The following is a 20,437-nucleotide window of genomic DNA, read 5'->3' as shown; positions in this document are numbered from 1 at the left end:
GAAGAATTACCCCATTAGGCTAGCGGTCAGCCGTGCTAGCTAGCCGACTTACTTTCACCTGAAACAGAGCTGTGACTTACCCCAATCAACGCCCACGGGAACCGGGATTGGCAATGTGGGTTGCCATTCGAATGCAATGCATAATATCGGAAACATAAAGCCAGCCTTGTGCCGAAGTCGATAGTGAAATTTTGAGCGCAAGGCCGATCACGACAGATCCTTCACAGGAGGTACTCGCTGTGCATGTTAATACCAATTGAGACTGGAACCCCTTAAAGCATCTTCACATACCAGCTAAAACTGTACACATTAACCCCTCTGGTGCCATGCCAACCCTACAACGTCGAATGATATGTCCACCTTCCGAAGACGATGCGGACGAGATGATGCCCATATCTATTTTCGTTCTAGCTAGACGCCGCTTGCGCCTTCGAACGAAGCTCACCAGCCAGCACAAGTGAGCCCCTAGCTGCAAGAAAGAAACTGTTAGTGCCAACAAGGTAGATTGCAAAGGAAAGGGATTACGAACAAGAACACTCCATAGTCACAAGACTCATCGACATCTCGCATCCCATCAAGCCGCAATCCAGCGCTGGACGAGATCGTAGCACTCCTTGGCCGCCATGCGGACCGTAGTGCCAAACGGAACCATCGTCTCAGCAATGTCGTCTGCCTTCGTCGCCAACACGTCAGGCTGCTTGTCGATGAGGAACCATAGGGTCATAAAGTGGCTCACGGTAACGTGAGTCCAATTGAACGGAGGCGGGTCCGGGTAAGTCTCGAGGTCCTTTACGTGTTCGTGGGCGGCCTTCGCCAGGTGCCAGCAGTAGTAGATCCGGCCTCGGTTGAGTCGCTTTTGGTTCTGGAACTGAGAGTGGGGCTCGAGCTCGTTGATGAGAGTTTCGGCGGCTTCGAGCATCTCTTTGACCTTGGCCATGTCCGGCACAATGACCTCGAGGGAGAAAAAATCGAGGAAGCGGTCCGGATGCGGTGGCGCCTTGGGAGTGCGGGAGCTGGACATGGTGTCAGGTTTGTGTGCTGAGGAGAGATGCTAGTGAGACGTGAGCAGGCAACGACGGTAGCTGGAGACGGTGTTGGACTGGTTGCTGTAGTCGGAGAGCTGGCTGTAGTGGTGGACGGAGAAAGAGTCCGTCCTGATACGTAGTTGAGGACCTTGCGCGGCCTCGTATATTGGTTGTCCTGGGGTGAATTCTCAACAGCCAACAAAATTACACCTGCCTCGGCAATTTGAACGACTGTCCCAGGTGAATGGTTTCCTGCTCAAAGTCTCTCGTCTATGATGAAAGCAAACAAGAAGACTGCGACCCTTCAACTGTGCGGAGATAGCCCACAGTAATTGGATATGCGCATCTCACATGCAGCGAAGGTTTTGAGGTTATATCTAACTAAGTATAAATAGTTAGTTGATTGGAAAGGCACGCAGTCCGACAACCCCCAGACTATCCCAAACCCACATAGGTCTGCTCTTGAAATGCCCCTTTCCGTACGTAGAGGGCGTGATTGATCTCAACGAACACCTCCATAAGATATCATTTGCGGCAGACCCCATTGAGTTGTAGCAACGGGCGTTGGGCTCCTTGATCGGATCATTTGGGTTAAGATTGTGAATGACGTTGGTGGGTTGGGTTGAGGATCCCCGTGGGGAAGGAGTCGTACGATTTTGGGCGTGGCGATCCGGCCAAAGCCCCGGCTTTGAAATGGCATCTGGGCAGCATCTCCCGTGAGTAGCTTGAGTAGATTCAGAAGAATTAAAAGCTTTCACGATGTTGGCTCCAGACTGGCATTTCTATGACCTTGTAAATAGGTAGTTCTACAGTGCCCTGCTGAAAGTCTGGGCACAGTTGCTTACCACCGTTTGAGGTGCTTCGACGCATTGTCGAAGTTTTTAGAAGATGTAAAGTCCCTAAGAGCCCAAGTCAGAGAAATCCCACGCGCTGACAGTCGGCTTACTTGTCGCTGTTTGTGGTGCTTCAGCACCCCACAACGAATTGGGACGGGATGGGAAAAACGACGTGCTCCAACTTGTGCCCTAGTACTGTAATGATTTGGTCGCTGTTGATAATCCTCGATATACGGCAGTCACACGAACTATCTCGTGAAAGAAATCACAAAGGGGAAGTTCAAGCTGTTTCAATGCTGACGCTCATATGAGTAGCTAAGAAGTCAGAATTATGCTCCCCTCCTTACGTTTGTGCTCATCAATGTGATCTTCTTCGCTTTCTTCTTCTTACCGCCGCTCACCGGCGGTTTCTTAGAAGGCTCCCCCTCGCCAACAAGCGACATGGCCTGCGCTTGGGCAATCATGTCTTCTTCCTGCAAGAGATCTTTCTCCCACCCTTGGAGCCACCCGTCGTCTCGCATGTCGCTCTCTGAAGGCACGGCCACCAATGTCGGCGAAGATGGTGCCACTATCGTGGTACCCCAAACTGTGCGCGCCGCAGAGGGACTGGTCGACGGCGATGCCAGAGAAGCAAACCCTTGACCTCGCCGTACTGGCCAAGGTGGCGAAGTCGACGCACTCTCAGCACCAACCGACCCAGAACTATCAGCCGCATCCGATGAAACGAGCGGTTGAAAGTCATCCGCCGTAAATCTTTCCGAGATGCTGGTTCTCTTTCGCCGCGTAGGAGCATAACGCGAATCCTCTTCCTTCTCCGCCTTGATCCGTGCCTTTTCCTCCCTTACTTCCTTGTCTTGATTTTTCTTTCGTCGTTTGTCGATTTCTGCTTTGAACTGCTCGAGGACTTCAGGAGTCACCGTATCGGTCCAGTCGCATTCTAGGAACCCCACTTCACATCCGTAGGGTAGATGTGCGAGGTACTTAGTTTTCCTTCGAAGTTCGTCATCGACGATGTGGCCAGTAGATACACGCTCAACACGAGGCAGAATAGTTGATGGAAAAGTCGAAAAATTACCAAATGCCGCTTTCAAAATTCGAATATCAAGCGGTGAGAGATAGTAATGCAACAACGCTTGGTAGAAATAATACTCAGATGGAGTATTATGATGCTCATGATGTTGACGGTTTCGAAACTCGGCGAGAGTTCCAGGAGCGCCAGAGCCTGCCCTCTGGGGGGTCGAGCTAATGGAAAGTTTCCTCGAAGATGGAGCGTTCGATCCATTCACAATTGTCGCAGCAATTCCGTGGGAGTCCAATTCCTCGGATACAACAGATTCGTTCTGTGTGGCCTGGGAAATGCTTTGGCCGGACCTGACCGCATTTTGAATCAGATACATTTCCGGAGTCTGATCGCCCGCTTCGTGGTAAACTATTGGAGCGCGCTTTGGTTTCTGCTCCGCTGGTTTACTTGGTAAAGCCGGTGGATTTCCGACACCTTTGATCTTCTCCTTGGCTTCCTGGATAGATCGAACAGCTTTCCGGACCCACTCTACGTTGTCCTCCCCAAACATCAGCTCGTCTTCCTTCTCTTGTCTTTCAAGCTCCGCCACCTCTTCCTCTAACTGAGCAAGCATGTAGTCCTCACTCCCCTTCATAACCCGAGCATAATCCATGACCTCTGCGGCGTAATACCAAGGTATATCTTGGTCCTTATCTAACAGCTCTGCTCCATCTCTCGGCAAGGCGAGGGTGCTTCCCGTTGTTCTCATGATCAACCGAAGCACAATGTCCTCGCCCTCGTGGGGTGCGCCTCCTTCTTGTCCAGTGTACCACCGGACAGGCCGCGTCTCCGATATGTATATGCTGTCCCAGCAGAGTGGGCATTTCTTGGACCGAGCTCTCTTCTCAGGCGATTTCGTCTCCTCGTCGGCGTGCATGTACCGGATAAGGCACGGTAGGCAGAATATGTGGCCGCACTTGGCCATGCGGGGAGCGACGGGAGTGCCCAGACAAATGGGGCAGGATGCGAGTTGAGACTGAGCGGACACCAGTATCTGCAAGACATTGTTCCAGTCCAGATGGGTGTCGGCGTCTACGTTCTGAGCCCGGTAGTCCCCTCTGGGGTCGACGATGAAGCGGTAGTTGGAGTGAACAAATCTGTGCTGTCAGATCGTAGGTCCTCTTCTATGGCCAGAAATGCTTACCTCGCTTTGTCGACCGCATGATAGCCCGAGCCCAGTCCCCAAGTAGGGTGTCTCCGGTTGTTCCGCGATGGAGCATGGCTATGGTAGTTCTGAGGGCGAGGGGGGAGGCTAAAGTTCATCAAGTGGGTAATGGATGTTTGCCCCTTGCGGTTGTTGAAAGGACGCATGGCGGCCTGGCCGTGTCAGATTGAGGATCGGAGGAAGCGGATCGACTGCAGCAAGACTGGCACTTACGGATTCCGCAAGAGCATCCTCATCCGTAGCCCTGAAGCGCTTGGAGCCCTTGTGCTGCTTCCGGCCGAGCTGGGCGTTGCGTGGGGAAGGCGACGCGCGCGATGTATTCCCCGCTCCAAAACTGCCAGAACCCCCGCTTCGTCGCTGGCCGAAGGTGTCGCCGGCTGCTACAGAGCCAGCCTGGGCCTGCGCTGGCGAGAGCTGGCCCGCAGTGGTTGCTGCTTTGGAGGACGAAGCAATGGCTGGCGGAACAGACATGGCGGTACCGATCGAGAGCCGATGACGAGGGCGGGGGACACGCTCGACGCTCAACCTTCACACCTGCAATCTAATGAGGGAGAGCGGAGGCGACGGGAGGGAACGGCGAGGAGAGGAAAGGACGACGAAGGAAAGAGAAGGGTGGATGCACAGCAGCACGCAGTGTATGTCCCCTCGTGGGCGGACTGAGAGGCGAAGAGTAGAGTCATTCGGAGACGGAGAAGGCTGCGGCAAATGGGATCACGTGATGCATGGGGTGGTCTCAACTGGTCGCGGCGACGATGCTTGCGGGCGTTGCTTGTTTGCTGCCAACCCCCAAGCAGCCGCGCGCCGGGCTGGGCAGAACGCAGAACAGCTGAAGCACTGGACGCGGCGGGCCCAGTATCGCGCAGCCATCGCAGCCCTGCGCCCAGACGATGGCCCGGATGGCTCCATGCGGAGAAGCGCTAGCTACGGCGCACCCCGTCCACGCCTACCGCAGTTTCTGGGCTCTTCCACGCGGAGAGACGGTCGCCTCCTTCACCACCGGGCCCATTTCACCGCGCGCCCTTCTCCCACGCCACCTCTGCCTTCACTCCTCTGCTCGAGGATGCCCTGGTTCCGCCAGACCACGGCCCTCTGCCGCTCCGCATAGAGTGCCGCCCGAGTGCGCCGCCTGCCTGCGCTCGCTGCCTGGCTCCGGCCACCCCCAGTAATATTTCTCGGCCTCCTCAACACCGTCTCCTGCCCCATTGTCCGGCCATCTCTTGCTCCCATCTTCGTCGCCCACCAGCATCGCTCGCAGACCGAACGTCGCGCTGTCCACGTCGCGGGCTCTTCCACGCCTCACAAGTCGGTCGCTAGGCCTCTGCCCGGCCAGCGCTGACTGTGACGGCAGCCGCATTCGACATGATGCCCGGGCCTCATGTACCGCCTGCTGTTCCTATCTATCAGGGTAGGCGGCATGGCGAGTACTACCCGCCGCAGACGCACTCCCCCGTCCACAACCCCTACGCCAACTTCCACCCGCAATACCATGGCCCACCGCACGCGTCGCCGTACCAGCAGCAGTGGTATCCCTATCACCAGCCCCAGCATCAGCATCAATACTCTATGCCCCCGCGCCAGTACCAGCCCCAGTCCCATGGCTCGCCCGTAGTCGTGTCGTCGCACCCGCCCATGCAGCCCGTTGCTCCCGTCAGTCGCCAGCTTGGACAAACGCCGCCCATTGCCCACTCGAGGACGCCCCCTGTTCCCCGGAACTACACTCCCCAGCAAGCTCCCTCGACTCCCTCAGTGGCATCACAGGCCCATGTTTCTCCTCCTTCAACGACAACCACAATGACGACTCCGGAGCCGCCGCCATCAGCTTCGTCCCGACCGTCCTTCTCCGCGCCTCCTCCCCCTCAGCCAACACACCGAACTCCTTTCGCGCCTCCTCTACCATGGCTATCTGTCCCCGAGTTGCCGTTCCCCCCAAAGGCTTCCAACAAGCGGAGGAGACGGCGTGGTCTGGTAGCTTCGACTGAGGAGGGTCTTGCCTTTCCAGCACGCGAGCAGACAGACACACCAGAGGAGGGAATCCCAGAGCCGGAGCAGACAGATGAGCAACCTCTGGTAGAGGAGCCTCCAGCTGTGGAGAGAGCGGCATCGCCAACTTCTACCGCAGCTCCCGTTTCGGAATTGGAGACGCCAGCAACATCACAAGCTCCGTCAGAGGCTGACTCCACACACCCCACCACACCATCTTCGGTCCTACCCCCTGCTCCTGCACCGCGGCCTGCCGCTCCGTCCTCGCACACGAGGTCTGCCACGAAAACGGCAGTGCCTCTCATACCCATTAAACCAGCAGTGCCAAAAGTAGCCCCCAGCGTAACATCAACTACCCAAAAGTCGGTGACACCTGAGAAGACAGATAAGCCGGCCAGCGAAGCTCAGCGGTCCGAGAAATCCGCAGGTTCAGAGCAGACGCCCACAGCCTCACCCCCAGCATCCAAGCCAGCGCCGAAGTCATGGGCGGAGTTGCTGCGGAGCAAGCCTGCCCCCGCTACTGCGCAATCGTTAGCTGTTCAGAACGGTGTCGTGACGCCCAATGGGTCAGCTAAAAGCAACTCGCTCGGTGACGTTCTTACCTCATTTTCTGTGGATGCCAAGAGGAAATTGGCGTTCCTGCAACCTCGCGGCCTTGTAAATACTGGGAATATGTGCTATATGAATTCGGTACGTTTCTTGGCCTTTCGATCTACGAGGTTTACTAATCTGTCTCTAGATTTTGCAAGTTCTTGTTTTCTGCATTCCTTTCTATGACTTCTTGGACCAAGTTCACAAACGTGCGGTTCATAACTTCAAAAGCGAGACTCCTTTGGTTGACGCCATGTAAGGCCCCAATCGGTAGTAGGTTCCTCATGCATTACTAACATAAAAAGTACTGTTTTCATGCGCGATTTCAGCATCATCGATTCTGCGGACTCCGCCGAGAAGCTCCGACTTCGACTCAAGGATAATGAGCTTGAGCAGTACGGCGATCCATTGACTCCAGAGTACGTCTACGACGTAATTCGGAGGTTGCCACGCTTCGATCACATGAAGGTATACCATTCTACCTTAGTGTAGCAGCCCGTCACTAACAATCCTTAGCGAGGGCACCAACAGGATGCCGAAGAGTTTCTTGGCTTTTTGCTCGCTGGACTACATGACGAGTGCGCCCATGTCATGAAGGGTGCTAGACCTACCAACGGTGCCGAGAGCGCCGAAATCACATCTCCAACCAGCGAGAAATCTGCTCCGGTAGACGGTGGCTGGCTGGAAGTTGGTCCTAAGCAGAAGTCCGCGGTCACACAGTCATCTGGCACTATCGAGGTCGAGTCACCAATCACCAAAATCTTTGGCGGCAAGCTTCGCTCGGAATACAAGCGACATGGGCAGAAGACCACGGTTACTTTGGAGCCGTACCAACCCCTACAACTTGATATTGGCGCACCGAACGTCAACAACATCACTGACGCCCTTCGTGGCTTGACGCATTTGGAAACCCTCCAAGGGGACTCAAATGCGCCACAAGGCACTCGATCGGCAACAAAGCAACTTTTCATTGAGACACTACCCCCTGTGCTCATCCTCCATCTCAAGCGTTTCCTCTACGACGCTACAGGCGGCACCCAAAAGATCTGGAAGAAGGTCGGCTACCCACTTGAGCTAGAAATTCCCAAGGAGGTCTTTCCGCCTCACAAACGCAGCGCCTTCGCGGCTCGCGGTGGACTTCCTCGCTACCGTCTCACTGCCGTCGTTTATCACCATGGCAAGAACGCCTCAGGCGGCCACTACACCGTTGACGTCCGCCGGCAGGAAGGCCGCGAGTGGATCCGCATGGACGACACCGTCATCCGGCGTATCCGTGCCGACGTCGTCGCCGAGGGCGGCGCAGAGGAAGATCCCAAGATTCTCGCAGCAGCCCTCGAGCAGCACAAGCGCGACTCCAGCCGCTCGCGCAACTTTTACGAGCAGGTGGGTCTGGAGGAGGAAGGTAAGGCCGACGACCAGGGCGGGTGGAGCCAGGTCAACGGCACAGAGAAGACGGAGGGCAGCGGCGCGGGCAAGACGAAGAAGTGGAGCGGTGTCGTCAACGGCACGGCGACGCCCAGCAGCGCGGGCAAGCGGACGCCCACGCCTGCGTCGGCGCGCAAGGAGGGTGTGCGCGAGGGCAAGGTCGCGTATATTTTGTTCTATTCCCGGATTGAGGCGTGAGCGGCCTGCAGTGCTGACTGCCAACAATGAGTGTCTCGTTTTCAAAAATCTATTTTTCTCGTGAGGTTTGGTGAAGGCTACAAGGGGCCGAATCGGCGCGACGAGGTCATTTGCGAACGAGAGAACTCCAACTCGAAATTAAAAGTTAGGGGGGCTTGGGCCTAGAGATTGGCCCGTGGTTCGTGTATATAATCTTTGTGGAAAAGTCAAACTTTAGGAAATGATGGCTAGGGGAGGGGGGCTTCCACATCGGAGCGGCATGAAGCATGATGGCAGAGGTAGGAGGGATGGGTGTGAGCAGAGAAGTGCAGTGGATAGTGCACGATGTAGATCGATGCGATGTTGCATATTGAATGCGAAGACTATCTTTATCTTTATCTTGGGTTCGTGTCTGGGTTCGTGTTTCTCTTCATCATGTCTATTTACACGACGTCGTCAGGGGGCTAGAGAGCTGCGTTCAGCACACATCCTCCACCTCCACCCCATCGCCGCTTCGCGGCCCCAGATCCGAGCGTAGGACGCGTCCGAAGAGCTCGGTCAGCATGGCAAAGCAGATGCCCGCGATTGGGGGGTCGTAGCGGCCTTTGCTTAGTTCGTCGCGGATGAAGGCGTCTGTGATCAAGAATCGTCAGCATGAGTGACGGAAAGAGCGACTTTCGAGGTGATGAGGGAATAGAAGACTTAGGCTAGGGGTGTGCTTACGCTGTGCCCACGCTGCTTCATAGAAGGAGAACGTCACCCCAGCGTCGTGGAGCGTCTTGCGGATGAGGTCGCGGCCGGCGGGTGGGACGTGGTTGTCTAGTTTGCCGAAGATCTGGGTTGGAGGACTCGTTAGCCTATCCTTACTTTCGTGGATTTTGGACGTATGGAGTTGGCTTTTCTTACCATCACAAGCTCCCCCTTGACGTCTTTCGCGCGCGCAAGACTGTCATCGTTCTTCCCCGCCCCCAAACTCTTCGAGTGCATGTCCGTCGCGAAGTAGCACACCGCGGCACTGACTCTCTTGTCGAGTGCAGCCCGGTAGGCCAGGTGGCCGCCTAGGCACATACCTGCGGCCCCGATGCGGCCGGTGCAAGTGGGGAGGGAGATGAGGTGGTCGATGCTGAGCGTGGCATCTTCGTCGTACGCGGAGACTTTCTTCGTGATCTTCCACTCGTTGCCGGCGTCTGTGCCGGGGCCGTCGTAGGCGAGGGCTTCGGGGCCTGTGAACTCGTGGTACGAGGAGGGTGCGACGGCGATGTAGCCTTGGCCGGCGATTTGGCGGCAGAAGCGGGCGACGGGGCCGGTGACTAGAGCGGGTTGTGTGAGGGGGGGGGGGGGTTGTGATGGAGCATGTACTGGATGAGATGTGGTTTTCCTCTGAAAAGGAGACTTGAGAAATAAAAAGGAGCCCCTTATTAGACGTTTTATTGTTGACAGATAGTAGAGATATGATGCGAGATATATACTCTTATATACACCAAGAGTGGTGGATCTTTCATGAGTCTTTTCTCCTTTACTACATGCACAGCAGGTATTAAATATTGAGAGAAATATAGAGCATTTGCATACCTTGATAGATCTCACTGAAGACAACGACTCCTGGGAATTTGGCCTTTGGGTAATTTGCAATTGTTGGATGGAACACGAAGAGCCCTAGTCATTTTCAGAGGGCGGATACGGAAAGTCACGGATGAATAGACGTACGCATATCTCCTCCGGCCTGGGTGGGAATGTCAACGTGGGACTCTTGGATAAGCATCTTGATGAGCCTTTAGTCTTCCTTATCTTAAAGTTGAGCTGGCGGAGAGAGGAGACGAAGCTTGCTGTGGGCTCAAGATGATGTCCAAAGCGGGTATGATGTGGAGCTACGGTGGACGAGATCATCATTAAGCCACCTCCGCGCAACGCAGCATGAAACACGCGCGGACCGCCCTTTAATCTCATGGTAAACTGGGAGATGAGGGCTAATAGCAAGCGTATCTTTGGGATTTCCTGTCGAGCAAAGGATCATGCCGAAGTTTCTCGATATGCGTACAGTGCACCCCTTCAGTCAGGTCTGCTTTTCCCCACTCGTAATGCAGCAACCATTATCGCCTTTACGAACATCATCTTTGACATCTTAACATGCATGTTGTATGGCCCCCAGAACGGCTAGCACAGGGGCCACTGTCAGCCACCTTGCAGCTCGCTCTTCAAGCTCACGATGGCTTAGTGCTAGGGGCCGCCCCTCAGCCGCACATGCTAAGAACACTGGCTTCAAGCCGCTGCATTAGAGAAGATACGGTCCTGTTCTTTTCCCAACCTCTCCTTCACTCCTTCTTGGCTCTTTAAGCATTGCTTTCGCGAGTTTTTTCTGGCCCGAAAACAGTGTGGCGTGGTCTACACATACTATGGCTTGAGTCATCAACATCCTCTACATCGGATTCTCGTGGAGGTGAGTCAACCTTATTATTGGATTGTTGCCTGGAAATTTAATGACACGCAAGTCGTATAAAGAGCCCACGTTTTCTAGAAAGTTTCAAGCAGAAAAAAAGATCAATCGGACACCATCCGTCTCAACTTCCATACGTCAACACGACCAATTGTACCTTCGAGAGCGCTTCTATAGTCATCATACTGCTTCAGAGTCATCAATTGTATCTTCAAGCGTTCTTACATCTTTAATCTACTGCGCCAGATTCGTCACTTGAACGTCAACAGACGAATCTGCCATCGCCGACGCAATCATGGAATCCACCCAGAAAGAGATATACGATCTCCTCATCCTTGTAGACGCGACGTATTCTATGGTACGTGAGGCTTTAGTATACATATCAGAATCCTTTGGCGTCATCATTCCTGGAATGTATTGAAACATGGCTCAAGTTGTGGTTGAGCGTCCACATGAGCCACGTTCAAGCGCCATTCCATCGCTTTGAACATCTGCTCAAGTCAAAGTGGTGTCCTTACCCCTCTCCCCTGCCACTCTTTGTAAAATTCTGCTAACATGTGTACTACCGCTTTAAGAGCGATTACCTCGAATCATTACAGTTGTCTTTGCCGAAGGTCATTGCCATCTCTACCTTGACTGATTGTTTTGCTCGCGTTGGTCTCTTAGCATACAGAGACTATTGTGACAAAAAGTTACTGGAATGGTCGGGCTGGCTTGATCCTTCGGAAAGTGACAAAGATTCTCAGCCAGACCTCATCTCGCTGGCAAAGTCTCTGGACCCTTTCGGGGGCGGCGACTATGCTGAAGCGACCAAGACCGGGTTGGCAAAGGCGTACGAGGTGATGAGACCAGAGGCGACGACCATCATCCTCGTTTACACAGATGCTCCTCCTCACTCGCTTATCAATGGATCCATGACTGAGGAGTGGTCCAACCTTGGCAAAGAGAAGAAGGCGCTCAGTGACCCTGCGTCATATGGTGGATATGGTCCTCTGTTCAATGACTGGGTATCTGCGAGCAAAACCCTCCACTCTGGGGAGAAGAAAGCTCAGGTCTTCTGTATTCTGGAACCCTCGATGGCCTGGCAGTACGTCGGTCATTACAACTATCTCTCCACGATTACTCGCGGTGCATGCCTCTATCTCAAGGACTCCAAGCCTCTCGGCATTTCAGAAGTAACTGTTGAAATGCTTCTCGCATGGATGGGCGTTGAAAAGGCTGGAGTGACCAGCGCACCCCAAAAGCTTTCGGCGTCGTTGTCTCGATATATCAATGTCAGTGCGATCAAGAAGGCCAAGGACGAGACTGATCCCGCGGCGGATACTTACTTCGCCGCCACCAAGAAAGAGGCAGATGCGAAGAAGTTGATTATGAAGAACATCACTGAAGTCCAGCTTACCACGGAGATTCTCAAGAAGCATTTGCCTAAGAAGAAGACTCCGGTACAGGACTTCGCGAAGCGATACAATACCGACGAAGCGTACAAAGCGGTGGCTGTCGAGCATCTCACCAAGATCATCAAAGAAGATGTTTCGGCGGTGTCACTCAACCCGGTGTTTGGGAGCCTCTGGCGAGCGGTCTGTAACGACAGGAACAATAAAGCTCGAGATAGACTGATATCCGCATTCGGTCTCCAGATTGAAAGGATAGCCAATGCAGAGGAAAAGGCTCGGATGAAGACTTGGCTCGAGGAGTCTTATGATTATACGGCCGATGTCCTGGAAGCAGTCGAGTCCGTCCCCAAAGATCAGCGATTCCCCTGTGTTTTCCTTGATCCCACTTTGGCCTTTGTCAGACCAACCAACGAAGATGTCGATGACGAAGACGAAGAAGATCGTCCCATCACTAAATTCCGTCGCGACGAGCTCCTTGAGATTGGAAGGTCATGCGATTACAAGATACTCCGACGTCTTGGGAGGGTCCTCACGCGTCTCACATTCGCGGAATCCGCTGAAGATTTCCCGGCCCATATTGCAGGCAGTAGCGACGAAGATGTTCCCAAGATTCCCATGGCGCTTGCCAGTCAGGAATATGGGCGCAAATTCTGGAGAATCTTACTTCATATCGTTGTCCCAGGAACGATGCTGGCAGCTCGCCCATCTGCACTTCTAGCGGCCCTCAGTATCCGGTTAGGTGTACAGCCATTATTGAAGGCCGCGGACACGGAGATGCTGATTTGGAAGGACAAGTGGAACAACCTCGAAATTCCAGAGACATGGAATGTCAGCTGCCTTTCTCTTCTGCTAGATGCCGACCAGGAATATCGACAGAGAATGAGCACGGAAGGAGGGACGACTAAATCGAAGCTTTTGAAGGAGAGTGATCGAGCTCTCTTCAAACGACTTGTCGAATACAAGATGCTTGAGCTTAACCTCAACACTCATTTGTCAGCTCTAATCGGCTGGACCCCTGAAAAGACATCCGTGTCTATCGGCCCCATTGTTACTTGTCGATCCTGCAAATATCCGCGCTCGGTCTCCGTCATGGCAAAGAATGGCCAGTGCGGCCCATGCTCTGCCCGCGACTATAAGGACGAGAAGGAAAAAGAGGCCTACATCAACTGCCGAGTAACGAAGTCAGACGACGAGAACACTCAGGCCTCATGGGTTGAGTGTTTCAACAGGGAGTGCCGCGCTCAATACGTCGTCTACAACGTAGAAGCACTGAACGTGCGTGCGAAGTGTCATTACTGTCGAGTCCCTAACTTGGGCCACGCACCTGTGCTCGAATGCACTCAGTGTCTCAATCGCGTCATCTACCCAGAAGAATACCGCCCATCTAATTTGGCCAAATCCGACTTCAAATGCTATGCTTGCGTATCCAAGCGCACCACAATTGTCGCGGTAGAAACCAACGCCAACAAGATCTGCCAGGAAACCGACAAATCCTTCTGGCTTCTCAAGAACATGTCGAATAAGATTGCCGATCCCTTCAACGGCCGCTCCCTTTTCCACACCATCACCGCGTCCGGTACCGCAGACTTTGCTAAGCTTGTCACGCTTTTCCCGAACCCTTCTGCCCAGCTTAAACTCAAGGGGAAGCTCATCCACAACGCGCCAGATCTGATCAAGCATCTTCAATCTTTCATCTCTCGCCGCCGTACTGAATCAGTCCCGTGCTCTCTTTGCTTCAGTAACTTCCGCCACACCGCGCTTCGCCCCGCATGTGGTCGTTCTAGCTGCACTCAACGTATCTGCGGGGGCTGTCTCCAGTCATGGTACGGTCTCAACGGCTCAGGCCGCATCATCAACACCGCCGCCCTCTTCTGCCCATTCTGCCGACGGGCTCCTGCCGCAAAGACGCTCCACGCTTACGGCCAGGGCATACACGCCGTTGGCGGGCTGAAGACCGCAGTCGAGGAACGCGGGCAATGGATACACGCCTGGTGCGTTGAATGCGGACACGCATGTCGATATGTCGAAAGAGTGTGTGCTCGAGGCGCACCAGCCGAAGTGAAAGACTGGGAGTGTGAAGACTGCATTCGCTACATTGAAGCGATGAACTCCGCGAATGAGAACGCTATCAATGAGCTTCTAGAGCAACAGGAGCTCGAAGATAGAGGGATCCGGCTTCCGCAGGGCCGCGGCGGCAATCGTGCTCAGAGAGCCCTTAGGCAGGGGTACACGCGACACAAGATCGGGGGATCGAGGGTGGTCATCAAGAAGTGTCCGAAGTGTGGGGTGGACAGCCAGAAGGATAGCGGGTGCAATCATGTTATGTGTCCGGTCCGAGGTTGTGGAACGCATTGGTGCTGGGAGTGTGGGGGTGCGTTTGATGAGCTTGTGATTTATGAGCATATGGCGGACGAGCATGACGGGATGTATGGGTATTATGATAACTGATGGAGACTGAGGGTACTTCCAAGATGTAGGAGGAGACTAGGGGTAGATTTGGAACGCTGGAGGAGTGTACAGACTCATGTCAAGTCCTCGTAATATGCTGGCATGGTTGATTGGAGCATTTCGCTTTTTTCAATTCCTACAAAGGTTAGCACGCTCTATTTAATTAGGGTTATCGAGCCAATGACCAGTTCAGTCGTAAATGAGATACCCGATGTCACAGCCCTAGAACAGGCTTGCCGGTCGAGCCCCTTTCTTCGAACGATTCTAAGCAGTCCGAAAGCCCCAAGTAGCCATGCGAAAGGTCCCGTACGGAAGAATTCCTTCCAGCTTCGAGACCACGTACCCCCCTCGCTTAGCGCTGTCTCTCTTCCCATACACCCCCAGCACCCCCTCAGCTCACACCCCTCCACAAATCTTCGACGCCTCAAACGGCCTCGGCTGCATAGCCAAGTCCGCACTTTCCATATTCTTGTTCCCAAACTCCATCACCTCCCTCTCCAAGGCATCCACATCATCGCACTTGAGCACCCTCTTTCCATCCACCTCTCCCGCAAGCACCCCCAGCACCTTCAGAAGCCAAGTGCGGCAGTTAACATCCAGGTCATTCAGTCCATCATCGAACTGACGCATCGTCTTATCGAGGCGCTCGCAAGCAGTGGAGCCGGTGATGGTCGCGATTTGGAACAGCCCAACGAGAAAGGTTTCGTGAAAGATGCCGCGGGTGTCTTGATGCGCCGCTAGCCACTTGCCAGCGCTGCCGGTGATGTGGTATTTGGTGCCGCCGGTGTCTTTGTTCTTGTGCAGGTAGAGGGCCCAGTGGAAGTTGAAGGCTTCGGGGGTGAGGCGCGGTTGAAGAGGAGGATGTAGAGGCCGCCGTCTTCGAGGACGTCGAGTGGGTGGGGCTTTGGTTTGGGTTCGGAAGGCATGGCGGTGGTGGGTCTGTGGAAGTGGTGTTGGGGTAGGTTATGGAGAGGTGTGAGGAGGGGGTGAGGGCTTACTTTATAGGAGATGAGTTTCTTGGATGAGTTTCGGGAGCGGTTAGAGAAGAGAAGAGAGAGATCTGGTTTAATGGAAGGGATAGCTTTTGAGGACGTTCACTGTGGTGAATGAAATGGTTGCCTTGATGTGGTAAGGCAGGGGGTATGTTGGGAACGTCACGTGCTTCTAAGCCATCCGAGGGAATCAACTTGACCTATCATAGCGATGTATCACGAATAGCACCAATCGACTTAGAGGCTTCGGGGATCTAGAAGTTGGAGAGCTTCAAGGTACCTGCATGAGCTCTTTTGCTAATCGTGCCTTGATCACGGGAGTATCGATATGGTTCTGTAAGTCCTTTGGTGGGTTTCACTACCTGATTATTGCCCGGGTAACTGGTAACGCATTTCCCATACTGTGTCTGCGGTGAGGACACGCATCGAAACCAGTGCCAAGACATGAATGCCTAGAGCGAGCTTGGATTCGAGCAGGCTGATCACAAGTTGCTGCACCTAGCAGTGCGTGGCCACCCAGGGACGCACTGGATATGAAAGAAAATATGAGAGAGCGTTTGCAAAGGCTGGATTAGTATGCCTAGCCAGTGATGTAGTGGAACGGTACGGCCGTGCTAAGTTGCAAAGACTCATTTGGCGCGTGAAGCTGAAGTCAAAATTGGGTACTAAAATGACTTTATCCGTGATCGATAAGTAAGGCCTATCATCAAAGCGACACGTCTTAGGCCGTCCTGGTGCGGTGTTGAACCGCGTCATCCCATCTACCTCAATACATTCCACCCTCCAAGGGTACCATCTTGTTCTCTTCCTTTTCATCAAGCATGTCCAAATACACAATCCATCCCTTCTCGTGCCACTCCCGCAGATCAAGCCCCTCCTGCCGAGCCTCCAGGGTCGTTGCATTGATGCTCAGATAGCTGGTGTCGCCCTTCTCAATCCAGCCCTCCTTCTTCGCACGCCACACCTTTGTCAACTTCCCCTCTTTCTGCCCTCCAGCCCACTCCCCCAGGTCTACCTCCGCCACCTCGCTGTCCCCACCGAATGTGAAACATCGGACTCCGCACTTTGGGCAGAAGAACCAGTGTGTGAACTTCGCGAAGCACTGGTAGTCGGCTAGGCCACCGTCCGCAGGGTCATCGAACGGATTGGTGGGCGCCAGCAGCACGAAGTCGTCTGGTGAGGACTGCGGCCGCACGTGGAAGAAGTTTGTTTTATGACAGCTGGTACAATTGCACTTCCTGATCCTGGTGGTGATTGAGGGATCGACGTTTGGGTGCACCGCAGGGGGTGGAAAGGTCAGGAGGCAGCGGTAGCGTGTGTAGCCGCAGTGGCAGGAGCCATTGTAAAGGCGTCGGCCTGGCGAATCAGCAATGTTGGCGGTCGTGGTCGGTTGGGATGCCATTGTAGGGTTAGATGAAGGTTCTGTAGATGTGAATGCTGCGTCTTAGTCTGCTTTTCAATTGAAGCTCTGGCGTTACTTGTACAACCTGTGAGTCGGACACAAAGCTACCCCTCACCTAGGCTCTGCACTGGGAAAGTTGCTCTGCGTACGTGGCTGCTTACAACGTTACCTACAGTTTGTTGATGATAGGGCGTGCAAGTTTCCAGGTTTGACGCGTGAAAATAGCTTAGTAATCGAGATGGATGGAGAGAATGCTTCACCGATACATCGACTTCATGCTTCTACATTCACGGCTATGCCTTTGCTGCTGCTTCAGCTATGTGTCTTATACGCAATTAGGGGTATCTTGACCCGCCTTTGATGCCTTGCATGGCCGATAGGTTGATACTCCGACTCTGTCTAGATTCTGCGTCGCGCTGAAAAATCCTCAAGTGAACCATGGAATAGTATAGGAAATGCAGCGGATCGATATGTCGTGAATTGTTCTATTGTTCTATTGTTCTATTTCCTCTTGGTCTACCAAAAGTCAAAAGAATCTAAGAGCTGCTTCACACAATTGGTTCCTTTTGAGGGTAAATGATTATCTTTTTCGTTCCCTGAATCACTGCGATAGAAATGGGTTGTATTGGAGTAGTGTAGCAGTAGTATGACTGTAGTTGTTACTTTCTAGTATCGGAAGAAGTTGCTCTACGAAGTGAACGTGACTGTCCCAAACGGTCTTAGCGGCACCTCTCCAGGTGTTACCCCCAATTGTGCCTTCTCCTCCCAAAAACACCACCGCTCGTATCTCAGAACATCAATGCTTATCAACACGGGCCGCGGCAATACCGTACTGGGATGAGTATAGCGATCATCCACAGTCGCCTTCGGAAGCCGCGGTATCACAGACAACGCACCAAGGACGCAAGGGGCTCAACAGCCTTTGTTGACGCAAATACCGTGAGAGAAGATAATGAGCAAAACTTCAATCTTCCTGGATTCTCTTGGCAAGCACGAAGCCATGTTCCAGAATTTTGCCTGCTCCCCGGGTAAGTCGCAGGTTGAAGCACCACCGGTTTCAAAGCATGATGCTCCGTGCATTCGTTCGTGACGAAGCCTCTCTAGACGACCTACCTTCTTCAACTATCCATTGAAGTGCGAGAGTAAGCGCCGAGTTTGTGACCAGGGCTCTATCGGTATCCGGGGGAATGGTTGGATATTTGCGCAATTCCTCTACCTTTTGACCTTTTGTTGGTGTTATGCTTTTTGCATCTGCAATTGCGAGTTGTTCAGCATCTTCCTCATTATTGATCATACCTTCAGTCCACCCGAGGATCTATATCACAAGTTATTACTACAATAACTCTATGTCCTGGGGAACTTTTTAACAGTTTAGGAAACGACCGCCTTCGAAATCAGAGGTATTTGCACCCCAGGGACCAGAACTAATAGCTGTTACACAAAAGCTAGATCGGGTGTCAGCTTTCGAACTCAGTCCCGAGCGCAAGAAGGTTGCCGAGTTACTTTGCCAGAACATTTCAGGCCTTAACAAGACGGAGAAACTCCAGCATCGGATAAAGACTATCGCAGCCATATGGGAGATAAGTCGAACACCCGGAGCACCAGCCAAACGCAAGCCACAATCCCACCATCGCGCCTAGGGCATTGTGCCATCCCCAAAGCACGAATCGACATTACCCTTAATGTGGGCACCCATAATACATGGAACAACACCACCACCATATCCGTATCTGACGTCGCAAGCCTACCCGATGCCGCAAGCCGTTTCGATGCCTTATATCGCCCCGACGCTTTACGCCGTCCCGATTCCTCGAGTCTTCCCGATGCCACAAGCCTTCCCGATGCGACATGCCGTCCCGATACCACAGGCACCCGTAAAGAGCGAGCCCACGCTAATCATGAACAAGCAGTGCCTTTAGTGTGTCTGTCGGAAAGGTGACTGTGTGACTGTAAGGAATTCTGTCGGAAAGCCAAGGCCGAAGAACATCTCAACAAGCAGCATCTCAGTTGGTTCTCACCCGACGCGGCGATCCCTTGTCCAGACGAATATTGCCAATACAAGTTTATCTGGGGCAGCGACCACTTCAAGAAACACGTGGAGGAGGTGCATCGAGCTCCGCGCTCGTACGCTTCACAACCACAGACGCACAGCTTGCGCACAGGACATGGGGATGTTCGGCGATTGCATGCAAGCTCCGCAGCAGTATACCATATTCAACTTTGAACCGTAGTTCACGTTTGTAAATTATCAAGGAGGGAATCAGATAGTGATGGGTTAAGTATGCGACGCCCCTGTACATAATATATATAGCTAACTACGTACATAATCTAGTTAATCTTAATATACACTTCAAACATCAAACTTCCCCCATTATACAATCCGCTGTCGTGCAAGACAAGATTAGCACTGCTTTTCTATGTCGCCAAAGGCGGATGATGTCAGTAGCTGGCCATCTCAAGAGGCTGACCATCTCAGAGGCTAACCATCTAAGGGGCTAACTATCTCAAAGGCTGACATTATATGCTGATATATAACATACATTAAATTAGTCGCGCACGGATAGATCCGAAAGTGAACCCGGCATCTCACTTGCCGAAGATAGCAGTTCCCGTCTTTCATTGAGCTGATGGGGCCCAGAAAATGTATCCGCATCAAAGTCCCCCCATATCAATCTCCTTAGTTGGAGTTTTAAGAATGGGTCATAGGAGCTCTGTACATACAAGTAGTCCACCTTGTAGCGCTTTCCGTGGGAGTACTCCAAGCCAGGGTGCTCCAAACTGGAGTGCTCCAAGCCAGAGTGCCGCGAACCAGAGTGCCCCAAACCAGAGTGCTCGCTATAAGTAACTCAAAATAATCCATTTCCAAAACTGGACTACAGGCGAGGAGCCTTGTGTTCATAGTTTGCCATATCACGAATCGCATCTTGCAAAGTAAAAATAAAGGATAAAAAATAGAAAGATGACTGTTCAATTCGGTACCGATTCCATCATAACTAAGCTGTCGCCTCCCTTGCCTTCCTTGCCACCTTCCCCAGAGGCTCCACCACTGTTTTCAGAAATGGGCCTGTACCCCAAAGGCACACACTATTAAGCTTAACTATAAAGTCCTCCGCGCGCTCCAGGACCAGCACATTCCAACTGTCCCAAAGCTTCGATTCGAATACGCGCACACCACCTTTAACGACAGTCCAGTAGGCCCAGAGCTCGTGGATGGGGCCTTGTGTAGTGATGGCGAATAAGACACGGAGTTGGGTATCCGTTATTGTTCCCTGATTGGCCATGCGATCCAGACAATGTAGGAGGTTGAGCGCACAAGCCATGGAAACCGCAGCTTGATTCTCTGCCTCAAAGATTTGTTTACCGGTTGAGTAGGCCTTGCCTTCAACAACAGCAAATGGGAAGGCGAGATCTAAGGCGCGTGGGGCAGGTACTAAGAGCAGCATTGGTTCAAGCGGCCGGTCTGGCTCGTGCTGCACCATCTCGTCCTGGAGCCACTCGATGAATTCCG

The 20,437-nt window shown here is 53.2% G+C and overlaps 8 protein-coding genes across 8 annotated transcripts; 3 read left to right on the top strand and 5 right to left on the bottom strand.

Moving 5' to 3' along the window:
- Nucleotides 1-2,065: 2,065 nt before the first annotated feature.
- BDZ99DRAFT_466836 (RING finger domain-containing protein) lies at nucleotides 2,066-4,726 on the bottom strand. Its single transcript, XM_033720877.1, has 3 exons — nucleotides 4,300-4,726; nucleotides 4,066-4,238; nucleotides 2,066-4,018 (listed from the first exon to the last, which is right to left on the bottom strand). The coding sequence occupies exons 1-3, from the start codon at nucleotides 4,555-4,557 to the stop codon at nucleotides 2,191-2,193; spliced, it is 2,259 nt and encodes a 752-aa protein (XP_033572151.1). The 5' UTR covers nucleotides 4,558-4,726; the 3' UTR covers nucleotides 2,066-2,190.
- Nucleotides 4,727-5,445: 719 nt separating this feature from the next.
- Nucleotides 5,446-8,280, top strand: BDZ99DRAFT_502047 (cysteine proteinase; the record flags this gene model as incomplete). Its single annotated transcript, XM_033723864.1, has 4 exons — nucleotides 5,446-6,756; nucleotides 6,806-6,912; nucleotides 6,963-7,125; nucleotides 7,174-8,280. The coding sequence occupies 4 exons, from the start codon at nucleotides 5,446-5,448 to the stop codon at nucleotides 8,278-8,280; spliced, it is 2,688 nt and encodes an 895-aa protein (XP_033572150.1).
- A 290-nt stretch (nucleotides 8,281-8,570) lies between these two features.
- BDZ99DRAFT_502046 (alpha/beta-hydrolase) lies at nucleotides 8,571-10,104 on the bottom strand. The gene is made up of 5 exons (XM_033723863.1): nucleotides 9,967-10,104; nucleotides 9,832-9,915; nucleotides 9,166-9,569; nucleotides 8,983-9,094; nucleotides 8,571-8,892 (listed from the first exon to the last, which is right to left on the bottom strand). The coding sequence occupies exons 1-5, from the start codon at nucleotides 10,019-10,021 to the stop codon at nucleotides 8,738-8,740; spliced, it is 810 nt and encodes a 269-aa protein (XP_033572149.1). The 5' UTR covers nucleotides 10,022-10,104; the 3' UTR covers nucleotides 8,571-8,737.
- Nucleotides 10,105-10,822: 718 nt separating this feature from the next.
- Nucleotides 10,823-14,681, top strand: BDZ99DRAFT_114835 (uncharacterized protein). The gene is made up of 2 exons (XM_033712461.1): nucleotides 10,823-11,051; nucleotides 11,269-14,681. Exons 1-2 carry the CDS (start codon nucleotides 10,989-10,991, stop codon nucleotides 14,533-14,535), a joined length of 3,330 nt encoding a protein of 1,109 aa, XP_033572148.1. The 5' UTR covers nucleotides 10,823-10,988; the 3' UTR covers nucleotides 14,536-14,681.
- Nucleotides 14,682-14,931: 250 nt separating this feature from the next.
- On the bottom strand, nucleotides 14,932-17,098 carry BDZ99DRAFT_574786 (uncharacterized protein; the record flags this gene model as incomplete). Its single annotated transcript, XM_033728409.1, has 2 exons — nucleotides 16,321-17,098; nucleotides 14,932-15,474 (listed from the first exon to the last, which is right to left on the bottom strand). Exons 1-2 carry the CDS (start codon nucleotides 16,927-16,929, stop codon nucleotides 14,932-14,934), a joined length of 1,152 nt encoding a protein of 383 aa, XP_033572147.1. The 5' UTR covers nucleotides 16,930-17,098.
- A 1,579-nt stretch (nucleotides 17,099-18,677) lies between these two features.
- BDZ99DRAFT_466833 (uncharacterized protein) lies at nucleotides 18,678-19,206 on the top strand (the record flags this gene model as incomplete). Its single annotated transcript, XM_033720876.1, has 1 exon — nucleotides 18,678-19,206. The coding sequence occupies one exon, from the start codon at nucleotides 18,681-18,683 to the stop codon at nucleotides 18,846-18,848; it is 168 nt and encodes a 55-aa protein (XP_033572146.1). The 3' UTR covers nucleotides 18,849-19,206.
- Nucleotides 19,207-19,284: 78 nt separating this feature from the next.
- On the bottom strand, nucleotides 19,285-19,803 carry BDZ99DRAFT_466832 (uncharacterized protein). The gene is made up of 2 exons (XM_033720875.1): nucleotides 19,422-19,803; nucleotides 19,285-19,367 (listed from the first exon to the last, which is right to left on the bottom strand). The coding sequence occupies exon 1, from the start codon at nucleotides 19,787-19,789 to the stop codon at nucleotides 19,619-19,621; it is 171 nt and encodes a 56-aa protein (XP_033572145.1). The 5' UTR covers nucleotides 19,790-19,803; the 3' UTR covers nucleotides 19,285-19,367; nucleotides 19,422-19,618.
- Nucleotides 19,804-19,922: 119 nt separating this feature from the next.
- Nucleotides 19,923-20,372, bottom strand: BDZ99DRAFT_396734 (uncharacterized protein; the record flags this gene model as incomplete). Its single annotated transcript, XM_033716009.1, has 1 exon — nucleotides 19,923-20,372. One exon carries the CDS (start codon nucleotides 20,370-20,372, stop codon nucleotides 19,923-19,925), a length of 450 nt encoding a protein of 149 aa, XP_033572144.1.
- Between the last annotated feature and the right edge of the window lie 65 nt (nucleotides 20,373-20,437).

Source organism: Mytilinidion resinicola (assembly GCF_010093595.1).
Source record: "Mytilinidion resinicola strain CBS 304.34 unplaced genomic scaffold BDZ99scaffold_19, whole genome shotgun sequence".
NCBI classification, from domain to species: domain Eukaryota; kingdom Fungi; phylum Ascomycota; class Dothideomycetes; order Mytilinidiales; family Mytilinidiaceae; genus Mytilinidion; species Mytilinidion resinicola.
This window is presented reverse-complemented; position numbering and strand designations above follow the sequence as displayed.

Excerpts from the sequence above, each read along its gene's own strand:
- BDZ99DRAFT_466836 (XM_033720877.1), bottom strand. The coding sequence starts at position 4,557 with ATGTCTGTTCCGCCAGCCATTGCTTCGTCCTCCAAAGCAGCAACCACT. Across the intron at positions 4,239-4,299 it reads AGGATGCTCTTGCGGAATCC|GCCGCCATGCGTCCTTTCAA; the intron begins GTAAGTGCCAGT and ends TGACACGGCCAG. Across the intron at positions 4,019-4,065 it reads CATGCGGTCGACAAAGCGAG|ATTTGTTCACTCCAACTACC; the intron begins GTAAGCATTTCT and ends CTGACAGCACAG.
- BDZ99DRAFT_502046 (XM_033723863.1), bottom strand. The coding sequence starts at position 10,021 with ATGCTTATCCAAGAGTCCCACGTTGACATTCCCACCCAGGCCGGAGGA. Across the intron at positions 9,570-9,831 it reads CTTCAGTGAGATCTATCAAG|TCACCGGCCCCGTCGCCCGC; the intron begins GTATGCAAATGC and ends AACCCGCTCTAG. Across the intron at positions 8,893-8,982 it reads TGAAGCAGCGTGGGCACAGC|ACGCCTTCATCCGCGACGAA; the intron begins GTAAGCACACCC and ends TCTTGATCACAG.
- BDZ99DRAFT_114835 (XM_033712461.1), top strand. The coding sequence starts at position 10,989 with ATGGAATCCACCCAGAAAGAGATATACGATCTCCTCATCCTTGTAGAC. Across the intron at positions 11,052-11,268 it reads TAGACGCGACGTATTCTATG|AGCGATTACCTCGAATCATT; the intron begins GTACGTGAGGCT and ends TACCGCTTTAAG.
- BDZ99DRAFT_466832 (XM_033720875.1), bottom strand. The coding sequence starts at position 19,789 with ATGGATTATTTTGAGTTACTTATAGCGAGCACTCTGGTTTGGGGCACT.